Source organism: Notechis scutatus, chromosome 4, assembly GCF_049901735.1.
Source record: "Notechis scutatus isolate UNSWTSFEM ecotype Mainland chromosome 4, rNotScu1.2, whole genome shotgun sequence".
In the NCBI taxonomy this organism is placed as follows: domain Eukaryota; kingdom Metazoa; phylum Chordata; class Lepidosauria; order Squamata; family Elapidae; genus Notechis; species Notechis scutatus.
In genome coordinates this window covers 127,028,932-127,045,599 of record NC_142012.1, presented here as the reverse complement: position 1 = coordinate 127,045,599, position 16,668 = coordinate 127,028,932, and the positions used below count along the sequence as shown (strand labels likewise).

The window sequence follows — 16,668 nt, the reverse complement described above, 5'->3', positions numbered from 1 at the left end:
GATCCCACTTTTAAAAAGACACGCACAAAGGGCACTGGTATATTTAATTGACAACTTGTTTTAACTGAGCATGGGTTCTAAATTCTAATCCCTTCTTGGTTGTTTCTTGAGTATATTTTGGACACAGGAACAATTTTTCTGGTTGTCATGCAGAGAGGATTATACAGTATTTCTCATTCTGTTGAATAGGGTAAAGCTAACACATCCAGCAAATGAGGTTTTCCTTGGTAAATTAGTTTTTTATCCAGTGGAAAAAAATCGAGTAGGGATTTTGGTAGTAATTTTGAAGACTTGACAATTTTAATAATTCCTGGCCATAAATACTGTAATATAGTCATCTGAACTTTTGATTCAGGCTGCATGGATACTACCTCAAGTAATATTTATATAGCTGTATGCAAAATAGACTAAATTTCCAGTGAACCTGAGCTAGAAAGTGAGGTTAGATTAGATTTTAAATGCATGGAGTAGTGGAATAGGGCATTGTTAGATTCTTAGGCTGAAGTGTTGGAAGAAAATATATTAGAATAAGTATTTTATGAATAGGATTGGGCTGTCATTGAGATGATCATGTTTATAGTGACTGAAATTAGTGGGATTTTTCTGTCTGAATTTAAGTTGAGATATAGAGTAAATCTGTGCCTTGAGTCGGCATTGACATGCCAGTGTAGCTTGAGAGAACTAGCTAACATTGAATTATAGTTTATTTTCAGTTATGATACAAATTAAACATTTAGGAAAGAATTCAAGGTATGAGTTCACATGTGAGGAAAATCTTTTTTTGTGAAATAGCATTCGCCTCTCTTATAGATGCATAAAAGATGTCCATTAAGTACCATTATTCTGATGATTTAATTAATAGGAATAGAATTAAGGTATTATGGGTGATGATACTCAATGGTGACAAGTGTAAGGGAAAACTAAGGGGGGGGGGAGATAGAGACTGTAGGAACAGAATGCACCCCAAACTCAATGTGAGCAAATGGGGGGAAAGGGGGGGGGGAAGACAGGTTAATTTTGGATTGCATTAAATGAAGCTTTGTGGCTCATAGGAAGTAATAATTGCAGGTATTCTATTCTGCACTTGAAATCCTATGCCCATTCTGGACATCCCACTTAAATAGCACATGAAGAAGCCAAAGTGTATTTAGAGAAAAGCTACTAGGACAAGGCATACTGAGCTCTGTGAAGAACAACTAAAGACACTGGGCTTATTTAACTTGCAACAGAGAAAGCTAAGGAAGGTACAATACTGGTTTATACTGTAAACAGCTAAAACATGCTATGTATAAAAGGGGGTGGACCTGTTCTCAGTTGACATTAAAAGAACAAGAATCAATGAGCCAAATAAAATGAAAGAATCAGGTTTCAAGTAAGGACTAGTTAAGCTGGGTATTGGGAAAAGCTTGATGGATTCTTGTATTGAGCAAAGAAATGTTAGATGATCTGTATGGTCCTTCCAACTCAGAGCTTCTATGCTTCTAAGTGACATTGGGGTGCAGTTCAACCAATAATAGTTTCGCTTGTGTGGATGTCAGCAGCTGAGGTTATCAATCAAGTAATAAAATATTTGCGAATCGACCCTTAAATTCTCAGTTTAATTTTCGATATCCTTTGCAAATATTGTCATGCTGTTAACTATTTGATAGAAGGTGTTCAACAAATAGAATTCAAACCAGGAAAGAATATTCTCCGATTTAAAAATACATCTTCAGTCAAACATTTTCAATATACAATATACAGCCTACCCATTTGACTGGTAAAAACAAGTAGAATTTCAAAAGTACCTGTAAACAATTAGATATAAAATTATATCTATATATTGGTGCTCTCTGTTGAAATTACTGAGATATCATGACTAGCTCCATGGTTCTTTTATATAATAAATCTACTAAAGAGTCATTTTTCCTGTGCATCAGCTTCATTGTTTGACCTATTTTTTTTGTAACTAAATAAAACACATTTAAAAGTGGGTGAATGTGTTCATTCACTATTTTTTTAAGAGTAAACTAGAGTTGCTGTAAAAATATACTATATAGTATATACACTGCTCAAAAAAATAAAGTGAACACTTAAACAACACAATGTAACTCCAAGTCAATCACACTTCTGTGAAATCAAATTGTCCACTTAGGTAGCAACACTGATTGACAATCAATTTCACATGCTGTTGTGCAAATGGAATAGACAACAGGTGGAAAGCATAGGCAGTTAGCAAGACATCCCCAATAAGGGAGTGGTTCTGCAGGTAGTGACCACAGACCACTTCTCAGTTCCTATGCTTTCTGGATGATGGTTTGGTCACTTTTGAATGCTGGCGGTGCTTTCACTCTAGTGGTAGCATGAGACGGAGTCTACAACCCATACAAGTGGCTCAGGTAGTGCAGCTCATCCAGGATGGCACATCAATGCGAGCTGTGGCAAGAAGGTTTGCTGTGTCTGTCAGCATAGTGTCCAGAGCATGGAGGCGCTACCAGGAGACTGGCCAGTACATCAGGAGACGTGGAGGAGGCCATAGGAGGGGAACAACCCAGCATCAGGACCGCTACCTCTGCCTTTGTGCAAGGAGGGACAGAAGGAGCACTGCCAGAGCCCTGCAAAATGACCTCCAGCGGGCCACAAATGTGCATGTGGCTGCTCAAACAGTCAGAAACAGACTCCATGAGGGTGGTATGAGGGCCCGACGTCCACGGGTGGAGGTTGTCCTTACAGCCCAATACTGTGCAGGACGTTTGGCATTTGCCAGAGAACACCAAGATTGGCAAATTCGCCACTGGTGCCCTGTGCTCTTTACAGATGAAAGCAGGTTCACACTGAGCACATGTGACAGACGTGACAGGGTCTGGAGACGCTGTGGAGAATGTTCTGCTGCCTGCAACATCCTCCAGCATGACCGGTTTGGCTGTGGGTCAGTAATGGTGTGGAGTGGCATTTCTTTAGGGGGCCGCACAGCCCTCCATGTGCTCGCCAGAGGTAGCCTGACTGCCATTAGGTACCGAGATGAGATCCTCAGACGCCTTGTGAGACCATATGCTGGTGCGGTTGGCCCTGGGTTCCTCCTAATGCAAGACAATGCTAGACCTCATGTGGCTGGAGTGTGTCAGCAGTTCCTGCAAGACGAAGGCATTGATGCTATGGACTGGCCTGCCCACTCCCCAGACCTGAATCCAATTGAGCACATCTGGGACATCATGTCTCGCTCCATCCACCAACGCCACGTTGCACCACAGACTGTCCAGGAGTTGGGGGATGCTTTAGTCCAGGTGTGGGAGGAGATCCCTCAGGAGACCACCCGCCACCTCATCAGGAGCATGCCCAGGCATTGTAGGGAGGTCATACAGGCACGTGGAGGCCACACACACTACTGAGCCTCATTTTAACTTGTTTTAAGGACATTACATCAAAGTTGGATCAGCCTGTAGTGTTTTTTTCCACTTTAATTTTGAGTGTAACTCCAAATCCAGACCTCCATGGGTTGCTAAATTTGATTTCCATTGATAATTTTTGTGTGATTCTGTTGTCAGCACATTCAACTTTGTAATGAACAAAGTATTTAATAAGAATATTTCATTCATTCAGATCTAGGATGTCTTATTTTTGTGTTCCCTTTATTTTTTTGAGCAGTGTATATGCATACATCCCCCCCAATATATAAGTAAATACACAAGTATATAAAAGAGCTGCAATTTGCAGATGATTGATTGTACTGCAGGGCAGGGCAGTGCTTAGGCCTTATCAAGCCAGTAGCATTTCCAGAATGAGAAGGGTGGATGCACAACTTACTGAGAATATGCTTTCGCTAAAATAGAGCTATTATAATGCTCAGCTTAATCATTTTGATGCCCAGAATTCTAAATGTTCTGCAGATGCTTCTGCCCTCTAGTGATCTTTAAAAGTGAAACTGAATTTTGACTTTCCAGTTTCGTACATTATTTTCAAATTTTCAAATTCTGAGCAGACAGGTAGCTTATAGAATAACAGAGTTCGAAGGGACCTTGAAGGTCATCTAGTCCAACCCCCTGCTCAAGCAGGAGAGTCTACTCCAAATATTAGCCTGTACCTTATTAGAAATGTATCTGTATGGAAAACAAAACAACATCTTTTTGAATGTATTATAGCTACTTTTACTTTAAAGAGTGTTTTTAGGAAAGGAAGATCCTAAAATGCATTATTCCTGAGTTTCCTGAATATTTAAGTGGATTTAACTTAAACTAGAATTTGTAGATGTGTGATTACTATGAGCCTATAAAGTTGTGTCGAACTGAGCTGGTGTCTGCCTGCTGCTATAACTCCCAACTAGTTTTGCTAAAATACTGTATATGTATTTGCTTATGGAAAGCGATTATGAGAAGGAGCAGCAGTTAAAGAAGTGGCTTTCAGGCTGGAATAGATAAGGGTGTGTCCTCTGCATTTCTCTGATATATAAATTAGAGAAATGGCTTAAAATTTTGCCTACGTGCCAGTGGTGCTGTAGGGCTAGAGGGTGGTGCTGTGTTGGTTTTGTTGGATATCATACTACAGTTCTGATAGCTACAGGGAAAATAAAGACTATTACTCTGAAAGAAAAGTTCCCTTACTGTAATTGGTGAGCACATAATTTCATAAACTTGGTCTGATACAATTAGGAATTAAATTCAAAGTGCACTTGCCTTTCCTCCATTCTTGGATTTAGTGCACCGAAACAATGTAAACTGACAGGTGTAAGGCAACAGTTTTTAGGGTTAGCAGCATTTATAAGCAACCCAGTACTACTGTAATTATCTGTGTCAATGTGATTGATAGTAATGTATATAGTGTCATCAGTTAAGAGCCGTAGAGTACCATACAAAAGGACATTTCACATTGATTAATGTAGGGCAGTGGTTTGGATATGGAACCAGGGAGATTTGGACCAAAATTCATTATTACGAAAATTCATGAGATGACTTTAGCCCTGACATGATCTTTTCAGTCCAACAAAGTATTGGTGGGGGTAATTATTAGAGAAGAGAGTTTACCATCATAAGCTCTTGGAAGAAAGCTAAGATACAAATGAACAAAAGGTAAAACACCGGAGGATTTCTGTAAGTACATACATGCAGAGTGGTAGAAGTGTTTGATACACTTAATGAGCTGATAATATCTTCAGGAAAAGTCTTATGTTTTATAAAGCCATTCTGTTGTGGAGGGAACAGCAAGTACTGTAAATTCTTGGGATTAAAGTAGGGTTGAGAGCCATGTCCAAAGGTATACTAGGAAACGGGTCAAATTTCAAACTTTTAGCGCAAGAGGAAAATATAAATTGTCTTCAATCAAATGTCACTTGTGATCTTCCTTTGGATGTTCTGCCACATGCTGAACTCTTTCTACAATCACATTTTTCACCTTTAGATGTTTAATCAAGGGTTTGTGCTTCTAATGATTCCAATTCCACTTGACCAAAAGACAGAAGCTTTGCTTAGAGCTGATTAAAGGCAGGATTTCAGCTTAAAAATAGGCAGTTCTAGGTCATTTAGATACCTAAGAGGACACCCCTGAAGTCTGACCCACTTCGTACAATGAAGGAGGATCCTGTTGCATTATCTATGAAAACTGAAGCATACTGGCCAACCTATAATAGAGAAGGTCAGAGTTGGTAATTAAGTTCACACCTATACTAAACCATATTTTATTTTAATTATGGCATGTTAAAGAACTAAATTGATTAGTTTACACATAACAAACTAAGCCAAATATATGGTGGGTATGATGTGTAATAACTAGACCAGAGGTGTCAAACTCACAGCAGCATCACGTGACACATTGGGATTTTTCCCCCTTTTGCTAAACCGGGTGTATGTGTGGCCGGTGCGTGATGCATCCAGGCCATGGGCTGGGAGTTTGACAGCCCTGCTTTAGACATTGAATTGAACACAAACCTTGGGTTTAGTTGGCTTTACCTAGTTTTGAAAGCACATTCTGAAGAGGAAAAAAACAGTTAATTTAGAGTTTGGCCTCTACTGTCCTCATGTCAAGAAATGTATTCTTTAAAATAAAATCAACTTAAAGTTGGATATTTCTGAAATCATATAGGTTTTTAGTATGCTTGCTTGCTCTCTAAAGACTCACCTGCAGAAAGAGAATTCCACTGACTGAAATAGTGAAATATTCACTGGATTTGTCCAAACTGCTGACTGTTTCCAAAGAACTGAAAGTAAGATAACAGGGTCTTTAGTAATGGATGCCAGAACACAAACTGACCTCTTTTTAATTGACCAGTTTGCTCTAAAAATCTTGCTTCCCACATTTATTTTATAAACCTGTTTAGTTGTAGATAAGAGATTAGGTGAATTAACTACATAGGTAATTAATGATTACCCATATTAGGATACATAGGCAGGCCAGGATGCAGCAAAACTGAAAAACAGATGCTTTCCAAACATAAAAATATTTATACCCCATTCAATCACCTTTTCAGGCGGCAGAGTGACTCGACACAAATCAGCAAGCGCAGGCGATCTCGGGCCCGTGATCGATACTTTGTAGGATGTATTTGAGGAACTGCAAGAGGTAAGAAAGAATCAGGCTGGGCTGCAAAGAGTGCCAGCAACTAGAAAATGACCCCAGATCCTGGACATTAGTAAGGGCATTGCTTTAATATACTTATTAGTTCAGTGCCCATCACTTTTTCAGAGATGAGTCATGTAGCATGATCCACAAACTAGACTTTTGTAGTTCCTGCTTTTGTTGCCTGAAAGAACACTAAGAGATCTAAAGTATCTAAACAACCCAATTAGCCCAATCCATCCTTGATTTAGCAAATATGTATATTTCTATGACTTTGCTAGTAATCTTTATATCATCCATTACTGCCAAATTTCTCCCTGACACTAAATCTCATTGGGATTCAGTATTATCGTTTTTAAAAAAATTCAGATGAGGTCAGATTTGGCAGTATTACAGTTTGTTTACTTTTATAGAAAAGTTCTTTAATAAAATAAAAACATCTTACCAATTCTAGATTTTGAGTTTATACAATGAATAAGCCAATCATGTATTGTTTTATTTCAAGTTAAGCACTTACCAACATACAGTCTGGCACTGAAAATGTAGTATCCACTGACAGGGGCCATATATTGACCATTGTTGAGGTTTAGACCTAGGCCACGATGGAATAGCTCCTCTTTCTTAGGCTAGTACCAAGTAAACAAGAAAGGTTCATTTAGTTAAATCTATTTGCTAAGATCAAAATATTAAACATATTCCAAAATAGTCAACTAAAAACACAGGGTAAGTGGGATGGAAAGCTCAAAGACCATTCAGGCAGAAATAAATCAGGCAGCTGGGATGTTTAATGCTGAGTCCATAGCCATCTGATAGGAATCAAAATCAAATACAATTTGACAACTCTGCCATGAAAATTACAGCATTTTCCTCATTAGATCAACCCCAAGCAGGAAGTTAATAGGAGCAAACTTGGTAGAAAATGCAGTGGAAGAAATAGTCTTAATTCATGTTTTTCAAACTTGACAACTTTAAAATGTCTGGGTTTCAATTCCCAGAATTCCCTACTAGCATGCTGGCTGGCGAAGTCTGGGAATTGAAATCCCCAGATCTCAAAGTTGCAAAGTTTGAAAAACACTGATCTTAATTGTCCCATCTGGTTGTGCCACATTATTTGATCTTCCCTCTAAAATAATCAATGACAAGACATTGAGGCTGGCAAATGAAAATTCCCTTCTATGTGTCCAGGACAGAGTAGCCATTATAATGATAATTAGATAAGGAGAAAAGTTATTACAAAGACCACTAGAGTCATAAGAGAAAAAAACTTCTTTGTTCCGAATGGGGATATTTAAGTAATAAAGTGTGTTGCAGAGAACAGAGAGCAAGTATTACTTATTTGTGAACACATATTTGTTAGTATAACCATGGTTGGGAATAGCAGGCTGGACCCAGATATTTTTTTTTTGAGCACATTCTCAGGAATTAATGGGACTTTAAATCAGTAATGATTAACATAAATGCAAATAATGTACCAAAGCAGGTCAAATGACAAATTTAGTAATAAAAAAATATCTCCATCAGCAAAATGAACATTTTAAGGCTTTTAGAGGGTGGGGTTTCCAATCAGGGATTTCTTTAGTTTTATTTTTAGCAAGGTAATCTTTACTTGTTAGCTTTTTTCAGTGGAGAGACTGAATTCATTTAGCATGAAGGGTAAAAAACCCAGTCTTGCTGCTAAATTTATAGTTGCAATTTTATGGTGCTAATGGGCCACCAGAGGGGGGGGGGTATGCAGCCCATAGATTGCCAGTCTTAATTTAGAAACACTTAGGTGAACAGTATCTAACCATCAAATCATATTTTTTGCTAGCTGAACTCTATGCGCGCTTGATCTAATCTGATAGGTATTAACCGGGAAGTGTGCTAAGTGTAAAATAAACTAGATGTTACCCACAGTAATTTTCCAAGTATATTGGTGAGATAACAGCTATGTACATTTGATATATAAATAAACAAACAAAGGGCAACCAACTATCATTTAATATTATAGACATCATGGACAGACTAAAATCCAGCTGCCTGGCCCAAAATGTCACCAGATATCACCTCTCATTACTATCCACTGGTCTGAAACCAATTGAAAAGGATCCAGACAATTTATTCTTCTGACCACTTTCTCAATGATTGGAGGCAGGACAAATGGGATACAGCAGTTGTTTCTTGAGGAGGGGATGATCCATTGCCGTTAAGAATGGGCAAAACCACCTTCTCTGTCATTGTCTGGTTTCAATGATCCATCATCTCCTATCAGGCTTTAATTAGCCAGGAGGGTCATGGATCATGTTGTGAATGAATAAAATTACTAAGCCTACATGCAAAGCAGGTTTTGGAAGCCTGCACATTTGATTGGTCCTTAAACAATGAACAAGGATTGGTTCATAACAAGGCCCTGATTGGCCAAGCTTAGGACACTTCTTATTGGTTATTAGTTTAAACTTGATGCACTTAGTATTGGTTAATAGGGTAGCAGCCAACCCTATAAAAGGGGTTACTGCTACCCATAGCTTGCTCTGTTCTGTTCTATTTACTGTTAATAAAGAGTCACTGGTCAGATGTCTGGTCTCCATTACTCTCCAAATGTAACAGATCAAATACACAGTTGGGCTCACTTAGAGGCCTAATTATTGTCTCTACTTCAGAGTAGCAAACTTGAACACTTTCCAGTTCAAGCCTTGCCAGGCTCTCCAGAATCTACATGCTGAGAGAGTCCACACAGATGCAATCTAATCTAAGACTGTTACCATCCTCTCGTTCCATGCAACAAATAAGGCCTCATTTGAACTGTGCATTAGAAGCAGCGCTATCCAACTTCTTTCCTTTAGCTACTTACTATATAATAAAGCTGAAGTTCTTGAAGGGACCGTCGATCCACTGAAATGTTCTTCCGGGTCTGGCAGTGGAATGCTGCTTCTATTCGTCCTTGTTCCCTGCTTGTTATCAGTGGGACCCTATTTTGGGGAAATAAATTCTCTTCTTTTCCATCTCCATCCTCTCCACGCTGGCATGTTTTGCTGGTGGTTTTCATATTGATCCTCTCTTGCTTTCTAATTATTCCTGAGCCATCAATACAAAGATTTATAACAGATTTGCCTCATTATATCTTATTCTCAAAATATGGTTGACTTGATTTTCATTTTTATTTTTTTTAATTGTCAGAGTACAATTTATTTGTTTGTGAGGCAAAAGCAGATGGAAACCATGTTCAGGCGATAGCTTTCCATACATCACACAAGAAGAGGTATATAGCCATTCCCTTCTCCAGCTCCAGCTGGTTACCTAACTGAAAAACCAGTATCTACCGAGTGACCATCTGCAGCAAAGCATCTGAATAATGCATTTCAAGAATTCCATGCAATCCAATTCAAACCCTGTGCTCTCTGGATTCCAGCTTATGCGGTATGGATGGAGATGCGTGTATGTATGCATATACTGTGTGTATTCATGCAAAGGTGCCTCTTATCCAAATACAGACAATTGGCTGTTTAGTGATGTCACCATTACAGTTTGGAAGGAGGAAGGGCTGCTCCCTGCTCCATGTTGAATTCTACATAGGAAGGCAGTGCCTAAATAGGGTTTTGGATCTCTGATATCTTAGGCTACAATATTCTTCAGAGATATAGCTACTTCATATGCTCTCTAGTCTTCATCAATCTGGTTACTTTTAAACATGCTGGAACTACAATAGCCAATAGCCAATTGTAGTTGGCTACAATTTCCTAACTAGAGAGTTGCAGTTTCACACCATCTAGTGAGATCAAATTAAAAATAAAACATCACTCTCAGAATACTAACCATAGGCTATTAAGAATTATTGGAGGAAAGTCACAGAATTCTCTGTAGGCAAATAAGCAGAATCTGAGGAGGAAAGAATGGAGGGCTATCTAAGCAAACTCCTAAGGGAGGGACACTGCACCCCATCCCAATATCCAGTATTGGTCACAAGTCAGTTTCAAGAGAGCTGATTTATACATTGTAAACTTATTCAGAATGCAGTGTTCTAAGATTCCCCAGGGTTTTCACCTTTTTAAAAATTCTGCTTGGCAGTGGTGGAGAAAGGAAAAATCTGAACAGTAGGTTTTAAAGACCAGCTAGGAAGTTAGCAAATGCTAAATATCCCTAATAATGCAATGTTTTGAAGCAGAAATAAAATATACTCTTCTGAAATTCATTTATAAATTAATTTTACTTTACTACTTTGATTGGCAGTAAAACAGAATAAACCAATGCCAATTTTATTTTTAAGCTTGATACTATTTTATATAAATAGCATGAGTGACAGACTTTAAGCATGCTGTACATGAGAGTCAAACAAACCTACATCTGTTTGTGCAATCTGCCTAGAAACCTGTCCTAATCAAGGCTCACAATTTAAGAATAAGGGCACCAATGTCTTTTTTTTGTGTGTACTAAAATTCCTAGGAATTCATAGCACAATCCTCTTGTAACTGACCAACCATACTACTCTTTGTTAATTGTGAATGGGCTTCCGAAAGCCTGAATGATATCCAACCTTCCTTACTCCATCTGCCATATACTCTAGTCATTACATTATATCATTTGCCCTGTAAAAGGAATTTTAAAAGGTTTATCCCCAGAATATTAATTAAGACAGCCATACTATCAATACATAAAATCAACTTAGTCACATTCATTATATTTTCATTTAATTGTAGCATAATATATTTTCTTGGAGTGTAGTAACATTTGTTCCTACCTTTGAGCAGCAGCTGGAATTCCCTCAGCAATTTCTCCTGAGTAATAGTATCTGGACGAGATTGTGCTGGCTCTGCAGCCTCTAACAGGCCTGGAATGCCAAACTAGAACCCAAATTTACCACAATAATTAGGTTCTAATCCTTCAGGTCCAAACATAAAATCATTTATATCCTTATTGTCCATATCTATGGGACCCATTTTATTAATTTCTGTTTTTCCTCTCTTAATTAATCAGCTTTGAAACATTTTGTAATCCCTCTGACACAGGAACAGTATTACAAATTGAACACAATATCACCTGTAATATCTGAACTATTCTTCTTAAACCTCTCACACATGTACAAATTAACTAGTGTAAATCCTGAATATATCACAGGCAGTTCTGGTAAAATCCAGTGAAAGGACACCATAAAAAAGCAGATATGATTAATTATGCTCCACAGTATATATTAGGGAGTCACAGCCCCTAAGGGATGGAACTTTGGTACAGAGCTTACTAGGATGGGTTGTCTGTTGTCTCTGGGGTTCCCCGATTGGCAGAAGGGGCCCAAGGTCTTTCTTTGTCTAGGGCAGGCGGGGGTGTCAAACTCGATTTCATTGAGTGCTGCATCAGGGTTGTGTTTGACTTCGGGGGCCCCAGGATGGGCATGGCCAGTTTGATGTCACTCATGTGATCAAATGCCCCTTTTGTTAGTAATTTGATTGCTAGTACTCTGCCAGGAGTTTGTGTGGCCCTCCTGGGCTCTGTTTTTGCTTTCAGAGGGCTGCAAGAGGCTGTTGCAGCCGAAATGGAGCCCAGGAGGGCTACGCGTGGCCCTCACAAGCTCCGTTTTCACTGGCAGAGACACTGTGGGCTAGGGCGGCCCCACAGGTTAGATCTAAGCATCCTGTGGGCCAGATCCAGCCTGCAGGCCTTGAGTTTTACACCCCTGGTCTAGAGTAATGCTATATAGTATTCCTATATATTACTTGATTGCTATCTCATGATATGTGAGTACGTTATGTCTTTATACTGCTTTGGAATAAATCCTTAAGTATCCATATTCTTGTGGTCAAACCAGGCACACAGTTAACTAACTTTCCTTGGATTTGTTGTGGGAATACCTAAAAGCCGTCAATTGTCTCATTTATCATAATCAACTACCCTAGAAAAAAGATGAAGAATAGGTGAAAAAAATTGAACTAGAATTTATGACCAAACTTGGCTAGCACCAAACACATGCTCTAAACACTGATTAGCTGCAGAAACCAAGCCACACCTATTTCTGTTTGTCTGGCTAATGGAGAAGGGATCAGTGTAACCTTGTGCTAATCTTGTGGTTCATACACTTAAGCAATTATAGGAAAAATGACCATGGCTCTGAATTTTTAAAATGATGACTTTTGTCTGTATGTTACCAGAACTAGTTAGGAGATTTGGCTGAGTTAGTGACTGAGGTTGTGGGAACAGGACTTCAAAATCTTTAAAAATAGAGAATATCAAAACATAGGCGGCATGGTTAAAATTGCTTACCTTAATCTTTCCGGACTTGTTTTTATTATTTTTTTTGCTCCTCACTTCATTGTTCATGAGGAGCATCCAAGCATTCCGGGAATCCGAGCTATGAATCTTTTGTGGAGTATTTTCCTTTGCATAATAAGAAAAAAGTTAAAATAAGAAAAAATTAAAGCAACTATATAGGTTGATGACAAAATATAGACAACCTGGGAAAACAGCAATATCTCCAAAAAAAACAACAACCACTGAGAATGAATGAAAATTATATGCCATCTAGACTAGTTTTCCTAAAGTACTACACCTCATGTTTGTTGGAATATAATTCTTCAACATTTCTAACCATACTGGCTGAAAATTATGGAAACTGTAATTTAGCAAACCTAGTAGTCACTCAATTGGGGAAGATATGAATTATCTGTTTATATTGCTGCTTCTCATTATTCAAAAAAGAATTTGCAAGTTCTTGTCATAAGGATGATTGATCAGATTGGGTTTTGCACTGTTTTGTCTCTCAAAACATTCATATATCACTGTCATCTTTGAGGATACTTTCCATCTACATTTTAACTTATTTTTTCTATTTGCTTGTTAATAGGTTGTCTAAAATATTCCTAATGAGTTCATCAGATAAATACAGATTCTGTGAGGTTCTTTAAACTGTCTTATCTTTTATCATTGTCAAAATGACTTCTACTGATACAAAATTCTCCCTCTTTATTTATTTTTTCTCTCAAACATGCTCACATTTCCTGATTCATAAAGTCTAAATGTTGTGGTCAGGAAAGAATCATATTTCAGAATGACTCCAATTTTCTCACAGCCAGAAAAAAATTACATCAAGTATCTTCTAGATTTGAATTGAGTTTGAAGTCTGGTGATTTCAGTTACTGACACATAGCTTTCTTGGTATCAGCAAGAGCTGTTCCTCTGTAACTTCTAGTTACAACTAATAATGTCTAGACAAGACCAGCTGGGCACAAAACTGAAGTGCTTTTTACCTAATGATTTTCAGTGCAACTCTATGAAGAGTTAATAGAAATATCCCATCACGCTCAATAGAGCTTATCTCCAAGTAAATATGTATTAATTCCTATAAAAATCAATTATGACTATGACAAGATAAATTAAAAGGCATACTTTTTATATATTCAAATTGTTCACCACCCAACATCTATGCCATATCCATTGTAGGCACTTCTTCATCAAGGAAGACTTTTCAATTTTTACTAAGAGGTGAGGAAGAAGCCTTCAGTTAGTAAGAAGGAAATAGCATATGAAATGTTCTTACTGAATCCTGGGATGATGGCAAGGGAAGACTGCTCGTTTCATTCCATTGAGATGCCTTTTCCTGGTTCCTTCTGTCTTCCTGTTTCTTATTTTCCACAGTGCTGGCACAGAAAAACATTGCTAGTAGACTCATAGCCAATAATTGAACTGGGCAGCCAGAAAGGAAAGGCCTAGCCATATTCTGGCACATAATTGATCCCTTGGCTTATACAGAGAACTAGAATTAGATATGGCACAGGAACACAAAGACAAACTTAATCTATGGTCTTTCAAAAAATATACAGTAGTCAATATATCTGTGAAAATTTCACAAACGAATACTAACTGCAAGAAGAAGTTGTCCAATGTATCTTCGGTTTATTTTTTCACAGAAGACTTGTCCAAGAATATCAATATCTTTCTTTTTTTAAAAAAAGCTTGTAAAAAAAGTAAGGTTTAAAAAATGTAACTGTGTGAGCCCGTCAATTGCACCTGTTCATTAGATCAGAAAGAGCACTTCAGTTTCTTCTTCAGGATCAAAGATGCGTAACAGGTTATCATGGGACTACTTCAAAAGCAGCTCAGTAGCAGAAATCAGGAGTTTCGGGCTGCCCTTAAAAAAATGAGCTCATCCAGATGGTATAGAAGCTGTTTGCTCTCTTTCTCCTAGATTCTCAGTCAGAGCATAGATAAAACTGTATCAAAACCACAGAAGTCCCATGATGGTTGCCTTCACAGCTTTAGCTGCCTTGGAGTGCTTGGCCCAACCTCTTTTCAGTGCTCTCTCTTTTTCAAACCAGGGACTCGTATGCTTGTCTGATTACATCCCTACTGCCACTCTGCTCCTGTCTGAATATCTTTGCCCAGCTTCCCTTCTTTTAATAAGCTTGAATTCCCCGCCTCACCAGAAAGGTCACTTGGCCTAGAGAGCCACCTCTTGGCATCAGGAATAAATTACAAAAGCAGAATTCATGCGGAAGCTCATCAAGATCTGGCAGCAGCAGAACAAAGAGATAAGTATGCACTAAAAGTGGCTCCATGAAATTTCAGTGGCTTACAGGTTAACATGAAATGCAAATGGTTGTATTGGCTTTGTTTCTACCTTGTAGAGAATTTACTTAGGTCGGGGCTGAGAGAAAAGGGCCTTAATCTGGGAGACCTCATGGTTGAAAGAATTCTAGGGCATCACTCATCCCATAATGTATTTCTTAATCTTAAGGACACATCTTAAGGCTGTTTTATTTTGTTTTAAATGTAAAATCTATGTTTCATGTGTAGTGTTATAATTAAAATAATTGTCTCATTTCTTAAACTTTTTCAATCTTAACTCATTTATCATGTAATACATTCAAGAAAATAAAGAAAATGGAACCAACCAACAAGAAACACAGTGCAGGTAAAAACTGTAACAAGAATAGTAATAACAAAATAATAGGAATACAAAAAAGTTGTTCCATAGTACAGAAGATTGTAATGTGCTTTTTTCCTGTTATTTTTATTTCAGAATTGTTACATTTTTCATTTTAATCACAAGTTTAGTTTACTTAAAGAATTGAATGGAAGATAATTTTTCCATTTGATCATCTGACCTGGACAATCCTTTGAATAGATTTAGTAAAAAAGACTGAAGATACACTTGTATGAGATAGAATGGAGACTATCAAGGGAGAGAAATTGCCCTCAATCTGTGGACATTTGCATAATTGCAGGAAATGCTTTTTCTTCTAATACTCCATTTTATATGGTTCAAGTGCCTCCTCAGAGGCTTTTCTAAGGAATACAGTGGGAAAGAGAAATGCAGTCATAGCCCATATGGTTCCTTTTGGTAGTCAAAATAAAAATGGCAAAAAGGATTTTGAATTTTTCAGAATTATAATCTCTAAATATTTGGGCCAGTGGCCATATTATGTTTGAGCACTTGTGTTCTGAGGACAAAGAAAATTCAACTTCAGAGGCCTGATGCAATCACAGAAACCCATTTCTTCAACTACAGAAGCTTCTATGGCTCTTGCTTCCCAGTCAAGTCAGTATTCCAGTTTTACTAAAAATGTTAGAAATGATGCTTAGGATCTGTCCATGGGTCTGTCAAAGGAGGATTAGAATATCCACAGCCTTCCCATTCCTCAGAAAATTCAAAGGGACCTTCCATATGTGGCTTTAGTGCTGATCTGATACACCATTCTTCATGGGAAGCCATCTGAGCACAGCCAGACAGCCACTTTACAGGACTCAACCATGCCCTGATTTTATCAGGTTGTTGTCTTCATCTAATTCCCCACTTACAACTAGGACAACTTAGTAACCTTTAGCTGTTCCATCTTCTTCCAACACAATTTTTAATTTGTGCACAATCTAGCATACTTCATCAACAACGTGGTCAGAAAGAGCATGTCCTCTGTGCTCCAATCCTTGCTCTTCCTGAGCATGTTGACTTAGGCTGCCATAGAGATCTCAGTCGCTAAATTTGGAGTTCTCTAGTAGATTTCACAAGTGAGTACATTATTTGCTAAATAATCAGGAGGAACCTGGCAGCACCTTTTCCAGTAACACATTTTAGGGATCACTCTGAGGAAATTAAATGTTGTGGTCCAAGATTGATGAAGTGAGCTACAGCTCACAAAAGCTTATCCCTTTTAATAAAACATTAGCTGGAAAAAGTTCTGT

General features: G+C 38.0%; 1 protein-coding gene across 1 annotated transcript; it reads right to left on the bottom strand.

The window, feature by feature from the left end:
- Nucleotides 1-65: 65 nt before the first annotated feature.
- Nucleotides 66-15,402, bottom strand: ERFE (erythroferrone). The gene is made up of 8 exons (XM_026667661.2): nucleotides 14,027-15,402; nucleotides 12,754-12,867; nucleotides 11,240-11,342; nucleotides 9,356-9,579; nucleotides 7,043-7,151; nucleotides 6,429-6,519; nucleotides 6,088-6,166; nucleotides 66-5,590 (listed from the first exon to the last, which is right to left on the bottom strand). The coding sequence occupies exons 1-8, from the start codon at nucleotides 14,213-14,215 to the stop codon at nucleotides 5,492-5,494; spliced, it is 1,008 nt and encodes a 335-aa protein (XP_026523446.2). The 5' UTR covers nucleotides 14,216-15,402; the 3' UTR covers nucleotides 66-5,491.
- Between the last annotated feature and the right edge of the window lie 1,266 nt (nucleotides 15,403-16,668).